Here is a 19,398-nt window from a genome sequence, read left to right on the forward strand (position 1 = left end):
CTGAGTCCAGCCTGTGTTTCCCTGTGGACCCACACCAAGCATCTCTCCCCCACAACACGCTGTTTCCTCTTCTGAACAAGCCAGGCCCTTCTCTGCTTCTCCATGGATCCCGAGTTCCAGGCCCTCACTGTTCTCCCGGGTGCTCGGAATCCAAGTCTAGGACTCACCGTCCCCTCTTCTCTGCCCTCACATGGCACAGCGTCCAACCTGCCAGAGGGCGTAGGTGTTGGACTCAGCGCTTATTTAACATCTGACAGCTTCACATCACCTCCATCACTATTTCCCTGGTCCTAACCACCACCAATCACCTCAATCTCTGTAAGAGCTAAGGTCACTCTCTGGCTTCTCTTTAAAAATATGTCTCAGAGCCCATTTCCCTTTCTTAAAATCCTCTGGTGACTTCTGCTCATTCTTAGAACACCACACAGCTGACCACTGTCCATGTAGCCTGCGGGCTCAGGCTCCGCCGCCTCCTCCCCGTCATCCCCTGGATCCACGGCCTCTGCCCACCTCTCACCTTGACCCTAACTGTTCCCTTAGCGCCACACAAGCCCATCCGGCCTCGGCGAGAAGCCCAGCTCACTATCTCTCTGCACATTCCAACCTGTTTTCTTCATAGTATTTATCACCACCAGGATTTTAGAAAATGTTCTCTGTCGTCTTTAGAGTGTAAGCCCCCAAAGAGCAAGGGCTGTATCTGCCTTTTCACCTGCTATTCCAGGAGTGCCAAGAACATGCTTGGCACAGGGAAGATGCTCAAAAAACAACAAACTGGGTGAATGAATGACCTGATGCCGTGCAGAGCATCTGAAGGAGACAGTCTAACCTAGCAGGTCTCAATCTTTTTTTCTGCTCTGATATTGGGGTAGAGACGTTCACTTATCTGATACTTAACCAATGGTACACTACGAATTTGTGCTGTCTTAGCTAAGACTGGCTAGTTTATTCCTAGCATGCCAACTTTTCCTTTCCACCTAAGATATGTGAGTGAAAAGATACCACAGCACACTATTTTTTCTATACATTTTATATTTATTCCTGGGCATGGAAATGCTAATGATTTTAGTAAGTGTATCTTAAGAATCTTGCTGAATTGATTATAACCATTTCATGACTCTCTTCAATTTTTCTATGTATATATTGTATCATGGGCAAATATGCTGTAAGTTTTTTATACTCTTCGTCATTTAGGAAAGTTCCCTTATTCCTAATTGTTGTTGTTATTGTTTTTAATCATGAGTGGTATTGGATTTTCTCTAATGCTTTCAACATCTGCTGAGAACAATCAATGGGCTAGAAGAAATGATTTAATGATATTTGTTTCTACATTCTTCAGTTAAACCTTACCTGATTATATGTTTCTTAACATACTGCTAAATTTAATTTGCCAATATTTTATTTTGGATTTTTACATCCATCTTCATAAATGAGTTTGGGCTAGTCGTGTAAAATGAGATGAAATAGCTTCTCTTTTCTTTTTGTCCTACAGTAATTTGAGATGTTTGGTAAAACTTTTGTTAAAACTATCTAGGGGGAGGTGGTAATGATTTTTTTTGTGGTGAGACAGACATAAGCTGCAAGTTGCCATTTAAACTGTTCTAAGCATACAGTTCAGAGGCAATAAGTACATTCACAATACTGTGCCAGCACGACCAGTGCTCGTGCCCAGAAGTCTCCTACAATCCCAAACATAATCTGTGTGTTCATTAAACAGCAACTCCCCATTCCTTTCCCTGCTCCTTCCAGACTGAATTAAACTCTGTGTCTCTGTCCCTATGAATTTGCTCATCCTTAGGTAACTCATGAAACTGAATTACGTGGCCTCTGTCTTTTTGTGACTGGCTTATTTCACCTGAACACAGTGTCTTCAAGGTCCATTTGTGTTGTTGCAGGTTTCAGAACAGCCTTCCCTTTTAGGGCCGAATAATATTCTGTTGTTTGTCTATGTCTGGTTGTTTATCTGTATAGTGGAGACGTGGCCTGAGATGCTCTGAGGACCCCTGATGGATTCGACGTGATCAGCAAACCGTCAGTCCAGGGCTGTAACAAACGCCCCGTGCAGAGCGTGCAGCTCTGGGCTGCTCTCTGCTCGCTCCTCCAGGGGGCGGGGAGCCTGCCAGCACATACGAAGCCCGCACACTATCAGGGACCTTTTTCCTGAAAGCACTGACATGGGGAGACACTCAAATGCTGTTTTATAAGTTATAAGGAAATCATGCCGAGGCGAGACCTTTTTTTTTTTGGCAAGGCTGTTGAGACTATTACATTATGTTCCCACAACAGCATAAAATGTATGTTTTATCACTTGAACGTAGCCCAGACTGGAAAGGGCGCCTGAGACTGGAAATGTATTATGAGAAAGGCCAAGCTCAACCTGATAAGACCGGTGGGGATAAAAGGAGGGAAAAACAGTCACAGCTCAGGCCACTGACCCTCGATGCCCTGTACCCCCTGCCAGCCCCCACGCCAGCGGTGACCCCAGATCTGTTGTTCCTTGACCCGTAAGATGGGAACGGTGCTCTGTGGGGGTGCGGGGAGCCCAACTCCCGGGAAGTGCTTCAGAATGTAACCAGTCGCACCAAGATCAGGTGAAGGTAACTTTCTGCCTCCTGGTGCCGGGAATCTGAGTTTTGTTTTCCTGTTTATTTCCATATGTATTCAAGCTCCACAAGTGTGCTCTCTCTCAGAAATCCCCACTCCCCCTCTGGTTGAATGATTCATCAAGAATTTGGCCCAAGTGTGCTGCTGTTGCAGGCAAAGCGGGCCCTGGGGAACGGCTCGGGAACAGTCGGGACTGGTCCAGTGGCCTCGGCAGAAGGCGGCTCGGCTGATGAGCTTCCGCTCAGAGCAAGTGACTGATCACGGCTTAGGTTTCACGTGTGGAGCCCGAGGTGGAGATGGCTCAAGTTCACGCTGTCACAGGCCAGCAACACCAGGCAGCGGAAGGATGGTATGACAGGTTTGTTTTTTTTTTTAATTTTAAGAAAACACTAGAAAACATTGGTTCATTGTTTCTAAGATACAATGAAGGGATAAAAGGCCTATCTGACGGCTCATAGTGCTCGGACATCAGAGGTCACAGTGAAAGTGTCCACTTTCCCTCCACTGAGAGGGTGATGCCAATGGCCCCCCCTTCCTCCTACTTGTCCAGCCTGTGTGACTATTGCTCGGTGCTGTTTAGTTGTTCCGTCTTGTCTGATACCTTGTGACCCCATGGACTGTAGCCCGCCAGGCTCCTCTGTCCATGGGATTTCCCAGGTAAGAGTTCCCTGGAGTGGGTTGCCATTTCCTTCTCCAGAGGATCTTGCCGACCTGGGGATCAAACCTGTGTCTCCTGCATTGGCAGGCGGATTCTTTACCATCTGAGTCACTAGGAAAGCCTTTGACTCTATTAGGCCTGCAAAAACAAAGACCCCATAGAATATAGGAATAAATGTAAGGTACTTAAAAAAAGCTTAGACTCTTTGGTTTAGAAGGCAAATTACAAATCTGAAAAGCTGCTTTCAAGATTTCAAAAGCAGTTTGAATAAAATAATTAAGTCTCAGGGATTCTAGCTCACACAGCATCTGATATTCTAGTTGTAACAAATTTAGTTGATAAAATTTGAGTCCTGCTTTTCAAAATTTATCACAAAATGACATTTAAGTTGTGCTTTAACATGGTTTTAATTTTAATTTCACAACATTTTGAGAATAAAGTATTCTCTGGAAGTGTTTATGGTGAAAGCTCATGGGAAAGAGAACAGTCTTCAAAAGAGAAGACGCTTCTCTGCCGAAGGAGCAGGAATGACTTTCCTACGTGTCGTTGAGTCTTGGGCCCCACGGCCCTGGACACTGCCTCCTGCAGAGGCAGGGAGTCTGCACTCCTGTGTTGTCTCCTCTGATCATCCTGTTTACTCTGTCAGGAACAGAAGTAACTAAACTAGGTCCAGAAAGAACCAGGTGACTTGTTACCTGGTCAGAAAATAAAGAATCAGCCTTTAAGGCAGGAGACCCGGGTTTGATCTCTGGGTCAGGAAGATGCCCTGGAGGAGGAAATGACAACCCACTCAGGTATTCTTGCCTGGGGAATCCCATGGACAGAGGAGTCCGGTGGGTACAGTTCACAGGTTCACAAAGGGTTGGACACAACTGAGCGACTAACACACACAGAAAAGGTGATGATCTAGACTGTGTGTTCTGTAGGTCTGTGCACATGTGGAGAGACATAAAAATGAAATCTTCACCTGCACAAAGCCGGAGCTCCAGAGGGAGATGCATACACACTAACAGAACACATATTTTTCAAGTATGTAACACTCATACGACGAGGCTGCGGAGACAGCCAGAGGACCCAGTGCGCGCTGGCAGGGGACTGATGTTATGGGTGAGGATTTCAGCACGCGGAGAGCCAAGGATTCCAGGACACACAATACCCGGATGTTGCCAAGGGCACACGCAGATGGTGTGAGCAGTGACAAATCAGAAACAGGACATGAGTTACGGGAGAGGAAAGAAACAGAAAGGCGGACCCGCAGCTTCAGCTCTGAGACTCAAAGAATGCCAAAGGGCCCGTGGACATGACAGTCCGGGCTTCAAGCAGGTAGGCGTCTGCCTCCTGAAGACCCACCAGCAGGGGGGGCCACGTGGCCAGACCCTTGGGGGAGCCAGGCAGGCAGCCAACATGTGCACAAAGTGTGCACAGAAATGCACCAGCGCGGAGGGGCCGGCCGAGCTCCCCAACCTGGAAACAGTAAGAGTGCAGACCAGCCTCTGGGCCCCTGCATGACCGCAGGCTTTGGAAAGATGAGCTGTCGATGGGAGTTGATATCAACCATGTGCACAGTCCCGTTAGCTGAAGGAGACTCTTTTCAAAGTACAGTTCTGGTCTCCAGTTGGTATCATTTTGATATATGCAGTTTTCTTCAAAACAAAACAAAACAAAACCAAAACCTCTGTTTGAGAACATAGGATGTTTTGAAGGTTGTATTTTTGGCATGTGGAAAAGAGTAAACAGCCTCTGTTGGCTTCTGGACTGTAGCTACGACCGTAGGTGTTTTGAAGTTAGTTTCCAGGCAAATGACAAATGACTGTGCACCAGAAAGTGAAAGATTATATATCAAAGGAGGACACTGGTCATTTACAAGATATTCATAAACACGGTTATTATAAACGAGTACCACCGGAACAAACACAGTCTCTGCCAACTTATTAAACCAGCAGTCCCCGGCCTGTTTGGCACCAGGGACCAGTTTCACGGAAGACGATTTTTCCACGGACTGGTGGGTGGGTGGGGGGGTGGTTTTGAGAAGATTTACACATGTTACATTTACTGCGCCCTTTATTTCTGATCTCATGCCACCGCTGAGCCGACCGACGGGGGTGTGGTCTGATCTAATGCTGCCGCTGAGCTGACCGACAGCGGGTGCTGGTCTGTGGCCCCAAGGCAATCCTGGTGTTGAATGGTAACATCTAGGATGGGGTGAGAGAAGCCAGGAGTTTGGGGTTTAGAGACAAGGAAAGTGAACAGGAGGACAGCTGAGAAAGACACTTAGGCGGAGAGGGAGAGGGAGACATCTAAGAAGCCACATGAGCAGCTTGGCCAAAAGTGCTGAAATGGGTAATCCAGTGTCAGGGGTTGAACCTCCACAAAGCCCACAGGTCGAAGCCCGAACCTCCAGGACCTCTGAATGGGACTGTGTTTTGAAAAAGGGCCTTTGAAGAGATCACTAAATTAAAATGAGGTCATGAGAATGGGCCCTGATCCAGTTACTGGTGTCCTCAGAAGAAGACGACATGGGAACACGAGGGAGAGCGAAGTGAAGACACAGGGTAAAGACGGCCCCCCACAAGCAGGGGCGAGAAACCAGCCTCGCGGACGCTGATCAGACGTCCAGCTCCAGGACCAAGGACATCTTCCTGCCCTCTCAGCCCCGGGCCTGCGGTCCAGTTACGGCAGTTGGGCCGACACGCGGCCGTCCACATGCAGTGGAGGAAGACGTGGAGCTGAACCCCAGTGGACCTGACCCCATCCCCTGTTCCCCCCGCTTGGCTCCACCGCATCACACGCTGCCGGCTCTGCCGCCCTGCGCCCCCTCCTCCCGGCACCCCCAGAGCCAGGGACAGACGGCGCTCCCCCAACCAGGGTCGGCCTCCAGCCTCACCCGGGATCCCCCCTCCCCCTGCAGAATCCCCGGGGGACCTTTGCCCAACACGGCAACACTGACGCCGACACATGCATCACACTCACGCCCCACCTGCTTCTGGAAATAAAAGCCGAAGGTCGCTTTGCTGTAAAACACAGCACTGTGAGCACGAGGACAGGTGAGTACGCGGAGTGGGGCGGTGGCAGGGGCAGCAGCCTCTGGCTGAGCTGCAGGGGGCGGGGTGGCTGGCAGGGGCAGTGGGCGTCCGGTGGAGCTGCAGGGAGCAGGGCGGCTGGTAGGGGCAGTGGGCATCTGGCGGAGCTGCAGGGAGCAGGGCGGCCGGTAGAGGCAGCAGCCTCCGGCGGAGCTGCAGGGAGCAGGGCGGCCGGCAGGGGCAGCGGGCATCCGGCGGAGCTGCCAGGAGCAGGGCGGCCGGCAGGGGCAGCGGGCATCTGGCGGAGCTGCAGGGAGCAGGGTGGCCAGCAGGGGCAGCGGGCGTCCGGCGGAGCTGCCGGGAGCAGGGCGGCCGGCTGGGCCTTGCGCGCAAGCTGGGAGGGCAGGTGGCACAAGTCTAAGAGGACTTCCTTTGTCCGCGTGGGCTCACCTGGACAGACAGGTGACCTTGTGACAGCTGGTAATCACACAGCTGTTTTCTTTAACTACAGGCCTCTTAACGCAGATGACGTGAGAAGTGCAGCAGGCCTGATGCTCCCCAACCGTCGCCCCCAGGACCGCAGGACAGAGGCTCTGAAGGGCCTCCCCGCAGCTCTGACTTCATATGATGCCTCCCCCTCCCTCCAGGAACCCGAGTGTGGATGCTCACCTAGGATCCACGTTTCCGACAGGTACTTGACCGTCTCCTTCTTCCTTCCTGGGGAGGGTCCGATGAAGATGCTGGCCTGGCGAGGGACCTGTGTGACCCGACCCCCGCACAGCACGACCAGCTCCCCCAGCTTGGCTCTGGGGGGGTTGCTGGCCGGGGAGATGAACATGGTGGGCTGGTCGGCAAACAGGGTTCCACGGTACTGCCCAGCGGAAGACAGGCGTTCCTGGCGGCAGAGCTGTGGGGAGAGACAGGGGCAGGGATTACTCTAGACCTTTTCATTGTTGAGAACAAGCTGACTGAAATAGGAAAGGCTGAGGTTGGGTTGTCTGTCCTCGACGGGTTCTGAGGATCCAGGGGTGATGACAACATTTACGAGCAGATGACATTTTCTGGGGCAGCAAATTTACAAGCAAAAAAAAAAAAAAAAAGTTTAGGCCTTTGATTTATTACAGATTCTAGACCAAATTATTGGAAAGCAATCAACTGTTCGGTTGAGCCAGGCGGACAGCCTCCTGAGTGACGGGAGGGCCGTGGAGGCAGGAGGCTCGCCTGGAGTGCCCACTGAGTGGGACTGCACCCTCTGCCCGGCTCAGGGCGCCCACAGTGGGCAGCGTCAGCGCTGAGCCACTCCATTCACCCCCGTCCGTCAGCAGGAGAACACAAAGGGAGTCCTGGCCCTGTGCCCGCGGGCCGGGGGGGCCTGAGGGCCGCGTCCTGGTGGGTGGGGACCAGTGTGGAGACCCCGCAGGGTTCAGAGCGGGCCGTGCGGCCTGCCCTGATGGGTCAGGGTTGGCGGCTGGCCTGGAGGCAGCGGGGAGGCCCCTCTGTTCTGACACACACGGTGCTAAGTACCGATTAAAGAAAGACCCCTCAATGCACAGATAGCCCTGGGGAGGTGGTCAGGGTTCCAGACTTTAACCCGTGAATTTCTCTGAGGACAGGTCTGTGGCTCAGGGCAACTGCGGGTTTTGACGGGAGGTCTGTGGGAGGAGAGGGTGGCGCGCCTCAGAGGAGGGGGCACCCAGCGCCCAGAGGACGGGGGGTGGCCAGCGTGGGGCCAGCGTGACCCCAGGCGGGAGGGCGGCAGAAGATGCCCTCCTCAGGCTGCCGCTCCGGCAAAACCCCAGGAAGAGCTGTTCCTGCACTCGGTTTGCATGCTGCTCTCGTTTTCAGGAAAAGATCCTACACCCCCCACCCGCCGCAAAAGAGAAAAAGGCTCCACCATCAGTGAAATGAATGTGATCAACTTAAATCTGGCCGTAGAGTCACTTTCTTTTCTTACGCCAACCTTGAATTTTGCCATAAGCGCTGATATAAAGCATCATGTTTTATATCTTCCCTTCGACTCAGGAACTAACAGGGCAAATGACAATTCTGCCAGTGTGGTACCTTCGTTCATGCTGTCAGTTACTCCCAACATCCCTGGGAGCAAGTGGGGCGCTCCTTTAATTTTGCACATGAAGATACTGACGCGGAAGAGATCTGCTTTGGTTAACTGTGAGCTGAGCTGCAGGAGAAAGCCGAAGACCCATAAACGCAGTAAGTCACGGGGCCACGCAGCCCTGCAGCTGGGGATCCAGAACCTCCCTCAAGTTGGATGCAGTCACATGTCGTCAAAGCTTGCTGTAGGAGGTGAGGCCTGACACAGCAAAGGAACAAAGTCAGGGCACCCTTCCCAGCTTTCTGTTGCTCAAACCCACTCTGTCCTTTCCTCCTGAGCAGGGAGGCGCAGTCATTTTCTGAGTGCTGACCTCTGCAGGGCCAGCTGTTCAAGGTGGGCGCCCCTTCCCCGCCGGGGGCGGGGGGGAGACTCAGGCTTGGCCCGAGCCAACTGTTGGGACCCTCCTTACAAAGGCCTGCATGAAGCTGGGCTGGAGTCTGGCCAGTGGGGCCTGGGGGCAGGTCTTCTGGGGGCGGTTTTTCCTCACTCCCTATAAGAGCGACTTTGGCCTGTCGACACAGGACACCCCGGATTCCCGAGGCTGAGAACCACCAAGTGGGAAGACGGAATGGCGTGGACCTGGGCAACGAGGGCCTCTAAGTCGGTAGCCTGACCAAACCAGGCCCTGTCCTCCTCTGTCCTTTTAATGTCGGGGGGAAACCTCCTAACTTTTGTTTCTCTCCATATCCTCAGTTTAATGCCTCCCCCCGCAAAAAAATTTTTAAGAGGTATTCTGAATTTTAATTGGAAGTAAAATTGATGTTATATTAGATCAAGGTACGCATAGTGATTTGATATTTTCTTATATCACAAAATGATCACCATGACAGGCCTCATTATCATCATCTGTTATCATACAAAGACAGAGTACATAGTTTTTGACCATTTTCCCCACACTGTACATTTCATGCTCATGATTCACTTATTTTGCAGCTGGAAGCTTGTACCTCTGCACCCCCCCACGCCCCAGCTCACCTCATCCATTCCCCTCCCACCACAGCTTCCCCTCCAGCAGCCACAAGCTGGTTTCCATATCTATGCTTCTGTTACTGTTTTGATTTGTTTGTTCATTTGTTGTCTTAGTTTCTACATAAGTGATACCACATGCTATTTCTCTTTCTCTGTATGACTTATTTCACTTAGCATAATACCCCTTAGATCTATCCATGATGTTGCAAATGGCAAGATTTTATTTCTCATGACTGAGTAATATTCCATTGTGTGTATACATATCCCACATCTTTAGCCACTTGTCTGTGGACACATATGTTGCTTCCATATGATGAGGGTATTATACATTCTCTGGAAAACAAGCGTCTTCTGACTGGTGCTCTGTGATGACCTAGAGGGTGGGATAGGGGCAGGGTGGGAGGGAGGTCCAAGAGCCAGGGGAAATATGTCTACCTGTAGCTGATTCGTTCCATTGTACAGCAGAAACTAACACAAAACTGTAAAGTAATTATATTCCAATTTTTAAAAAATGATCATAGCACAGTAACAGTATATAACTTTCAATACCTTTTGAGTATCCACCAATAGTATTAATACACTTGGTTAATTGGAACTGGGTTCCTATGTAAAGCAAGCAGTCTGGCAGGGATAGGACCAATTGTAATGACTTTGGGATAGGACTGGTGGTGGAAGGCAGGCCTTTCATTCATAAACTTTACTGTTCTTTACATTTTTAAAGCACAAACTACTTCCATAAATGTGTCAGAACCTCAGTGGCAGAGGTATGAAAAAATATCTACCAAACGAGTTAGTACATCCACTTTACAAAATAGCATAAATCTGAGGCAGAGCTTGGAAAAGACAAGAGCCAGAGACTGGTCTGTCTTCTAATTGAGTCCCCATCCCAACCACCATTCTTCCATATTTCAACTCCATAAATTATGCTGCAAGGGGCAGGCTGACATGGAAAACTACTACCATCTGCTGAGAACGCTGGATGCAGCTATATTAAGATTTCCAAATGTAACTGATGCATATTCCTCCCCTTTCCTAGGATTTTATGACTGATCAGATAACATTAACATACCAAGTAAATACAGAGTATCAACTTGAACTTCCAGTTTCTCTTTTGCACCAACATCTAACAAGTGATTTTTGCATTTACAGCCACACTGGAGTACTTCCTTATATTTTTTGTAGCTAGGTTTCAGAACCTAACACCAGAAGACGTGAGTAAACACTGTAAAGGAAAAACATTTCAAAGAGCAATTTGGATTGCTTCTCTTTTCTGGGATCCTTGACAGTAAGACTTGAGAACCAATCATTCTGATTCAGACACTCAAGGACATCAAAAGAGAGCGTGAGACTCACAAAATGATTACAGATTGTAACAGTTATTATATGGATTATCAAAGATTAACAATAGCAAAAGAGCTAATATAACTAAGTTAAACCATCTTTAGGCAGTGGTGGTGGTGGTGTAGCCGCTCAGTCGTGTCCAACTCCTGCGAGCCCTCCAGGCTCCTCCATCCATGGCACTCCCCAGGCAAGGACACTGGAGCGGGCTCCCATTTCCCTCTCCATGGGATCCTCCCAACCCAGGAATCGAACCTGGGTCTTCTGCATTGCAGGCAGACTCTCTACTAACTGAGCCACCAGGGAAGCCCACCTTTAGGCAGAAACTCTCTCAAATGATAATGACAGACAACCTGTCTGTGGTGGGCGGGCGGGGGGTGGGGGACTTCCCAGGTGACTCAGTGGAGGAGACGCGGGCTCCATCTCTGGACTGGGAAGAATTCCTGCCCGGGGAGCTTCACGGCCAGAGGGGCCTGGCAGGCCACAGTCCTCAGGGTCACAGAGAGTCAGGCACGCCTGAAGGGACTGAGCACGCACTCTCTGTGAGGTCAAAGGTCTCTGCCACCCAGGGTCAGTCCCCAGCGTGTCCTCCACATCCAGTGGTGCTGAGACCCCCAGCTGACCCTTGCTAGCAGCTCAGGCCTGGAGTCCACCACCACGGCTGTCCCATGCCGTGGACCGAGCCTTCACCTACTCCAAAGAGGCTAGGAACATCAGGTGTGGAGGAGTTGACCATCTGAGGCTTAAGACAGCTTTGGCCCAGCTTCAGGCCTCTGAGACAGAGACAGAGAAGTGGAGGGAAATAGCTTAAAAGGGTCCAAAAGCAGAGGACTGTTTAACACCAGTAAAGGTTCTCCCCCGCCCCAAGGGCAAACATACCATCCCAGCTCCTCCTTCCCCTCCTGCGTGAGCCCCAGGCTGACAGGACGCTGGGCTAGCTCCCTGTCCGGAGCAGTATGCAGATGGCCTGATGTGCAGGGGCCAGCTCCCTCAGTGATGGGGTGGGAACAGCCCTAGCGGGGCCTCCGCCCCATCAGACAGGTGTCCAAGGGGGCTCCTCTCCCAGCTCCAGCCTTCTCACTGTGCTTTGAGAAACAGAAACCCAAGCACTTAAAAGAGCTCTCGTTGCTCTGAGGACAGACCCGAGTCCCCAGCAGAGTCCCCAAACCGGAGCGGCCGTGGGGCTAGCGGGAGGCCCCAGGGTGTCTCAGAAGCAGCTGCATGTTTCGACGAGGGGTGTGTCCACGCTATGTCACTCACCGTGTTCCTCATCTCGGATCATCCAGTAGAAGAGCCTGACCTAGATGGGGCCGCCGACCTCTGCAGGAGAGCCAGCTGTCTCCTGATAGGAAGGACGCTGGATGCGACGATACACTCTCCGCAGGCAGCTCTGTGGTATCCTCTGTGAGCCTACAGGGGCCAGAGCTTCTCTGCTGGACACTAAGCCTGGGCAGGCCCTAGCTACTGGGGACACTGGCCTGGGACACACACCAGTGACAAGAGGGCTCCCGCATGCAGGTAGCTGAAACAGAAGGCGCTGGTCGGGGAGCCAGGACATAGCCAGCAGCCTGTACCCCACTTGCCACTGGGTGTGGACATGCTTGTTCAGGCCAGTGTCAGCAACTTGGTGATGGAAGTATTTCCTCGGCCACGAGGGTGGGTCCCAGCTCCACCTGATACTTTAGCCAACAGTAGATCTCCAAAGACGATCCTCTCTCTGACCGATAGGAGGGAGAGGCAATGGGAAAAGAACCCAGCAGGAATCCTTGGGGGCTCCTCTGATGACCCTCAAACTCTAGAACCAGCTCAGCTGCATGGGGTGGGGAGTGGCAGGCACTCAGGCCGGCCGCTCTGTCAAGGAAATCCCCAAAGAGCGAAAACCGAAAAGCCGGCAGCTGCACAGGTCGGGGAGCTCTCGAACGTTGAGCGGGGAGCCACACGGCCTGGCAGAAAAGATCTCACTCACCCGGGAAGGCAGGATGTGGCAGGGAAAGCCCAGGAGTTCTACCCGAGTGAACCGCGTGAGCAGAGGCCCAGGGACCAGCCAGAGGGGCCCCTCTTACCTCCGCCCCGACGCCGTGTCTGCTCTCAGAGACGTCTCAACTTTTCAGCCACTTTTTCTTGGGATTTTTGTTTCCAGAATCCCAAGCATCCAGATGCTACGGTTCTCACGACCCTGCCACTTATCAGAGGTAACAGTTTGCGTGTATTTTTCTAAATTCTACACAACACACACACGTATTAGGGACAGAGTTTTGCCTTAATCGAGGATCCACCTTGGCATACAGAAAAGCTGTAACTCAAACCTGTTTTTTGAATCCAGCGTAAAGGACCTGTGTGGGGCTTTCTCATGTTTAGAATGTGACTTCAGAGCTAATTTGATTCTTCTTCTCCCGCCCACATTTATTGAACGCTTACTGTCTACCAGGCATGTGCAAGGTGCCAGGAAGCAAAGCTGATTAAGTTGCAGTCCCTGAGCTCAGTTTAAAGCATGTGCTGCAAAAGTCAGTAAATGGAAATATTTCCATTTATTTATTCAGCTTGAAATCAGAGGAAGCAAAGAATTAGAAGGATCTGATTCTTCACTCAAAATAACTGAGACTACGTGCTTGTTGACTTTCCAGTCCTAAGTAAAACAATTTTCTGGGGAAGTTTAATCAAGATTTAGGTTATTTAAAATTAAAAGTTAATTTGGAAACTTACCCTCCAGACACTCTCTGATGTACACAGGGACGTGCATGTATAGGAGGTCATTGCCATGGAAACGGTGGTGACTGGCAAGGTTTATTTATATTATAAATATAACAGGACACACGATTCTGCCTACTGCTGAGCTTTAGCTAAGGTCATTTCAGGAGGTGGGAGGTTTTAAGAATGGGATACTCCCCCAGCACCCACTTTGTTATTCCCCAGCCCCCCAGGGGTTTTGCTCCGTGAGTCCTCGTGATCGATGGGCCTCAGAGGCCTCAGTGCGGCCGGTGTGCCCCGGAGCCCAGCTCGGCGTGGAAGGTACAGGTCATGCTACTGAGATGCTGCCCAAAGGGTCTGATCGAGGCAGTCTAGCAAAACGTTCCTCTCCAGCAAAGCAATGTTTTGTCCCCAATGCAAGTGTTAGCTGTTGAGTCATGTCTGACTCTTTGTGACCCATGGACTGTGGCCCACCAGGCTCCTCTGTCCATGGTATTCCTTAGGCAAGAATACTGGAGTGGGTGGTCATTCCCTTCTCCAGGGGATCTTCCCGACCCAGGGATCGAACCCACGTCTCCTGCATTGCAGATAGATTCTTTACCATCTGGGCCACCCAGGGAAGCCCCTGTCCCCACTGGCACGTTGTAAAAACTGAGCTGAGGCCTGTGAGGCAGCGGGCAGCGCAGGCTAAGAGAGCAGTGGAAAAGGCGCCACGTCCTCTCTGACCTTGTTCCATGAGGCCTCACCGTGATGCCTGCCTGCACCTCGAGATGGAGCAGGAAAGCTTCAAAGGCACAGATTTTAAGCCAACGTGCTGTTGATTAATTTCACTGCCTTCTCAGTCCCTTATGGATGGCAATTCAGGGGAATCTGATGTAAATTCTAACTCAGATTCAGACTTTTCAGCACACACCAAATGCAGCCAACTGCTAGAAAAAGGAGTCTGGGCGGGGCCTGGGGGCGTCGCTGCAGGTGCTGCTCAGTGGCGTGTCACCTTTCCCCGCAGAGATGACCAGCTTTATCCATGCTGACCTAGAAGGTTCTGACTAAACATGACTAAAAGGTAACTTAAAAAAAAAATGAGAAAGAAATGACAATCTACTCCAGAATTCTTGCCTGGAAAGTTCCATGGATGGAGGAGCCTGGTGGACTACAGTTCATGGGGTCTCAAAGAGCTGGACATGACTAAGCGACTAACACTTTCACTTTTCTTTCAACTCTTACATCAGTGTAAAATGAACATTTAACATGTGTTCATTTTATTTAACTCTTAAGAGATGCTATACTGGTTCAAAGGAGAACCAGAAAACACATATATAGATAAGAAATACTGAAGTGAAGTTGCAAACGGGCCAAAAAAACTGGCTGTCCCATGGGAGAGAGGGACAGAACTCACTCTAAGCCCACAGACAGGAACTGTGTGCGATGTGAACAGGTCGCGTTTACGGCTTACAGTTGTGGAACAGCTCGGAGGGAATGAAAGCTGGGATCCGATTACTCGGGTGCACAGTCTAAGGACAGTTCTCCAGGGAAGAACAGTTTTTCCCTTACAGAACCCAGGATGTCGGTTTAGAAGAAATCATGGGAGAAAAGAGGATTAAGTGGAGTTTGCTGATAGCTCTGGACGAAAGGAGCCTCTAGAACAACAAGACAGGCTGGTAGTCAGGGTGAACTTGGGCTGGAGTTCCGAAGCGCTCCTGTTTTCCTCTGTGAACGGTGACCTAAGAGGATCACTATGCATGCGGATATGCGCATGGCTGCGTGTGTACATAGGTGACGAGAGGGCAGCATCACAAGGGGGAGCCTTTCTCTGTCACGAACTCTTTGTCTGACCCCTGGGTTGTAAAGAAGCAGGGCCATTACTGAAAGACACCCTATGTAAGGTTTTCATTTTATATGAAAGTGAAAGCCACTCAGTCGCGTCCGACTCTTTGCGTCCCCATGGCCTACAAAGTCCACAGAATTCTCTAGGCCAGAATACTGGAGTGGGTAGCCTTTCCCTTCTCCCGGGGATCTTCCCAATCCAGGGATCAAACCCAGGTCTCCTGCATTGCAGGTGGATTCTTTACCAGCTGAGTTACTAGGGAAAGACACCCTAGCTCTGCTTTATAAAATGTTGCCTTTGCATCTGGGTCTTCATGAAAAAAGCTATACTGATTTAATAGCTCAGAACCTTCCAGTCTGTTCATGCAGAAGTGAGTCAAGGCAGGCATACAGTTGAGAGAGCAAGGCTGAGCGGAGCATCCCCCCTGTCCTCGGCCTCTGGCTTCAGTGACCCTGTGATGCATCCAGCACCCTGAGCCCATGCAGGAGGGGGCTGGCGGTTCATTTACTCCAGACGTGGGTGATGGAGCTCATTAGAGATTCTGCTTTTCCCTGCAGGTAGGGCTCACCCTGGATGCCAGTGTCCACAGGCACTTTTGAGCCGCGCACGGAAAAGGCGGCACAGACACTTCAACCTGGCGCTCTCACAGGAAGCTCAGGGCGGTGGGCTTTTCCTGCTTTGCCTGAGATCGCACATCAGTGCAGTGAGGGGTCAGGCCCCAAAGTCCTCGCTGCACCCTCCCCATCATTCACACGGCCTCTGCTCCTCACGGCCACAGAGGGCCCGGGACACCCATCTGTGCGGTGAGTCACACCTGGCCAGAGGTATGACTGACAGAGGATGCACTTGCCCATTTTAATAACAATAACGTACTTACAGGGCTGACAACACACTGTGGAGTGTAGTTCTGATTGGCCAGATGTTAATAGACCACAGAATCCCTAATTTCTGCCTTTTCCCCTGCAATTCCCTGTGCTTCTAGTGGTTATTGAAATCTATGTATGTTAAAACGTATAGATCTAGACAACACAGAGAGTCGTTTTTAGGGTTAATAAAGACTGAATTATAGTGAAAGACTGTATAATAGAGAAAAAACACACCTTTTCAGCATTACATCTGTCCACGTGTTGCTTTTCCTCCAAGGACAAAAGTGCACCTTCTCCCTCGGGCCTTTTCTGAAAGAGCCCTGCAGTGCGCTGCCAGCCACAGGCCCGCACCCCTGGGACTCGCCCATGCCAGTGGGCTCACACAGCAGCTGGGCGGGGGTGGGGGGGCCTGCAGAGGCTTCCGGGGAGAGCACCTCAGTGTGATGGCTCATTCTGTGCATCCTGGCAGGGCGGGGGACGCCCAGCAGGCTGAGGGACGTGACTTCTGGGTGTGTCTGGGAGGGTGTCCCCAGACCTTCTGATACTTTGGGGGCCTAAGCAGAACAAACAGGCAAAGGGAGGGTGCGGCTGCTCCCTGCACTGTGCCGGGCCTCGGCGCCCCTGCGAGGGCGCGGCTGTTCCCTGCGCTGTGCCGGGCTGTCCATGCTCCTGGGTCCAGCCTGGGACTGGGTTGAATATCCTGACCCTCCATCTGTCTGCTCTGAGTGTCGACATGTGCATCTGTCTGTCCTGCCGGCTCTGCCTCTACAGGACCTGTGCACACGGCTGAGGGGCGGAGGAGGAGCGGGGTGGGCCGGGCAGAGAAAGGATGCCCGCCAGAGAGACCCGTCAGGTGGGAGGGCGAGCCGGTGCGCTCTGCCTCTGTATTTGTCAACAATAAGAAGAAGGTGAAATCACAGTTGAAATAGCTGAGGATGCCCACTGCAGAAGGGGCGGCTCCAGGGGGCACACACGGCGCCAGGCCCCGTGTCAGGGTCCAGGAAGGGGCTGAGCCGGCGGGGGTCCCTAGGTGGGGCGGCTGGGCTGAGGACAGGTGCCTGGGTGCTGAGCCCAGAGCTGTTCAGGGGAGGGGACGGCAGAGCCCGACAGTGGGTGCTTCCGCTCCGCGCTGGTGGCGCCATCTCAGAGGACGGCAGAACTGGGCACCAGAAAGGATCCTGGAGACCCTCTCAGCCACGGCTTGCCTCGCCTCCTGTGGGTGAGGAAACCGAGGCCCCGGGGACCCGGGTCCTCATCTGAAGCCAGAGCAGAGCTTTCCCGTGCGCCGAGGTGCAGAGCCTGCTGACCACCCACCCCAACCCACAGTGAGCTCCCCTGACCGACGGCTGGGGCGCCAGTGCCCACACCTCTCCTCTGCTGGTCTGTTCATGAGTCCATCTGACAATTCGCGCATCTGTCAGGCTAATGAGCAAAGACACACACATGGAAGGACACGGTGTTTGCTCCCACAGGATGTCCTAGAAACTCCAGCAGGACACGGCACGCCACCCCACGGGATGGGATGAGAGCCGGGCAGGTTTCATGGCGGCAGCGTGTGACTTGGAGGTAGTGGGATGGCGCGTGCTTGCACGAAGCGCTTGGGATCACTGGGGTGATCTGTGTGGGAGCAGGCATCCACAGCAACAGAAGCTGGCTTTTAAAAGTCTGTACGAAGGCAGTGAGGCTGGGTAAGCAGGCACAGATGGGTCAGGATTCTACAGCATGACATCAAGTTAGGGGAGCTATGAGAGCCGCGAGCAGAGAGGTCGTGGACTCCAGATGTCAGAAGACCATGCTGCAGACAGTGTGGAGGGGCTGAGACCAGGACAGGAGACTCCGAGGAAAGGACCGCAAGAATTCCAGCAAGAAACGAAGGAGGGCGGGGGCGGGGAGGGCCTGGACTCCGGAGGCGACGAGGGCGCAACCCAACGGGAGTCCCGTTCCGTCACAAGCTGCCTGGTCCGGGGTAGGGGTAAGAGACCACACTCGACTGTAAGAAAGGCGGGCTGCTGAGGTTTCAGAGGTTCCGGTAAACAGTGCCTCTCCCCCTGGTTTCAGTAGCAGCTGTCCAATGGAGGAGAGCAAAACCACTTCCATCGTGCATCCAGCCGCCTGGATGCAGACCTGCGGCCCTGTGAGTTTCCAGTCCTGCGCGGTGATGGGGGAGGAGGCACCCACAAGGCCACAGCTGGCCTGGAGCCCGGGAGGGCGCCCGTTCCCCGATGGACACCCCCGGTGTGCCCGGCTCTCTCGGGGAGGGGTGGGCACGTGTCTCCAGCAGGGGCCTCGTATCCTGCAGGCCAAAGGCCTGGGTGACACCCTGCTCTAGAGGAGCCAGCTCAGGAAACAGAGCCCCGTGCTGCCTCAGAGGAGAGACAGGGGACCCCAAGGTGACTGGGGAAATGAGGCCGAGTTAGGAGGGTCACCTTCTACAACTGTCAGAGCCTGTACCTGACCACAGGAGACGTGCCAACCCCATCCCAGGTGAAGTGAGCTGGCTGGAGAGAGAGAACAGCGTCTGCGGTCCTGGGGGTTTCTTAAAGAGCTAAAGAAACAAACAGGACACACACACCTTAATTCTGATATCTGCCTGAAAACCATAGGAAGACAATAATGACCCTTCAAGCTCTGCGTAAATCCCCACGGTTTTTAATGGAGAAACTGTCCTTGCTTCTCTCTGCAGTTTCTGGACCCTGTCCTGAGGTTAGCACTTCCTGTCAGTTCTGAGCATTTAATTTTCAGGCTCCCTGTCGCCTCCGTGACCTCTCCTGTGCCCTTGGGTCCTGGGACCCCTTTTCTCGGCGCACCTGTCCACTCCTGGCCACAGACCCCCCTCCGTCCACGCTCGTGCTGCCCACCCGCCTGTCCTGGCGCCCCCCACCTGGCGCCTACAGCTTCTCACTCACGGTCACCCCGCGGCACCCTCTGCCCTCCGGGATGGCCTTACCATTCACGGGCAGTGGCTGTGTTTATCCCGAGATAATCTGGCCCTGTCTCTACCTGGCCAGCCCCCCAGGAACCAGCCCCTGGGGGCAGCAGCCCACCGATGTGCCCCTCCCTCTCTCCCCTCTCTGCTCTCACGCTCGGTCCTGCGGCCCAGATGCGCTGCCATGAAGGACCACGCGCGCCCCCAGAGCCCGGCGCCTGCTCCCGGGGTCTACTCGCCGCACCTGCCCTCCCTGGCCTCCGTCTTGCCGCGTTTCTCGGTGTCCCCCACACAAGCCCGGCCACATCCACACTGGTGCCTCCGTCCTCACGAGTGCCCTGCTCCTTGCTGCTTCTCCTCTCCCAGCAGCCTCATCAGGGCCGAGAGGACCCTG

At 52.7% G+C, this 19,398-nt stretch overlaps 1 protein-coding gene and 1 non-coding gene across 6 annotated transcripts in view; both read right to left on the minus strand.

The window, feature by feature from the left end:
* The window catches only part of MCPH1 (microcephalin 1), a 232,036-nt gene that overhangs the window by 4,144 nt on the left and 208,494 nt on the right, over positions 1–19,398 (minus strand). For 4 of the 5 annotated variants that reach the window (XM_070364262.1, XM_005886929.2, XM_070364264.1 and 1 more), the window contains one exon: positions 6,949–7,186. In XM_070364262.1, coding sequence (XP_070220363.1) covers positions 6,949–7,186 — 238 coding nt within the window. Of the gene's footprint in view, positions 1–6,948; positions 7,187–8,453; positions 8,591–19,398 lie in introns of those variants that run through there. The other variant, XM_070364263.1, reaches the window with a different exon arrangement.
* Positions 10,934–11,005, minus strand: TRNAC-GCA (transfer RNA cysteine (anticodon GCA)). Its single transcript has one exon. It is a non-coding gene; the product is annotated as a tRNA-Cys (tRNA).

Source organism: Bos mutus, chromosome 27, assembly GCF_027580195.1.
Source record: "Bos mutus isolate GX-2022 chromosome 27, NWIPB_WYAK_1.1, whole genome shotgun sequence".
Classification (NCBI taxonomy): domain Eukaryota; kingdom Metazoa; phylum Chordata; class Mammalia; order Artiodactyla; family Bovidae; genus Bos; species Bos mutus.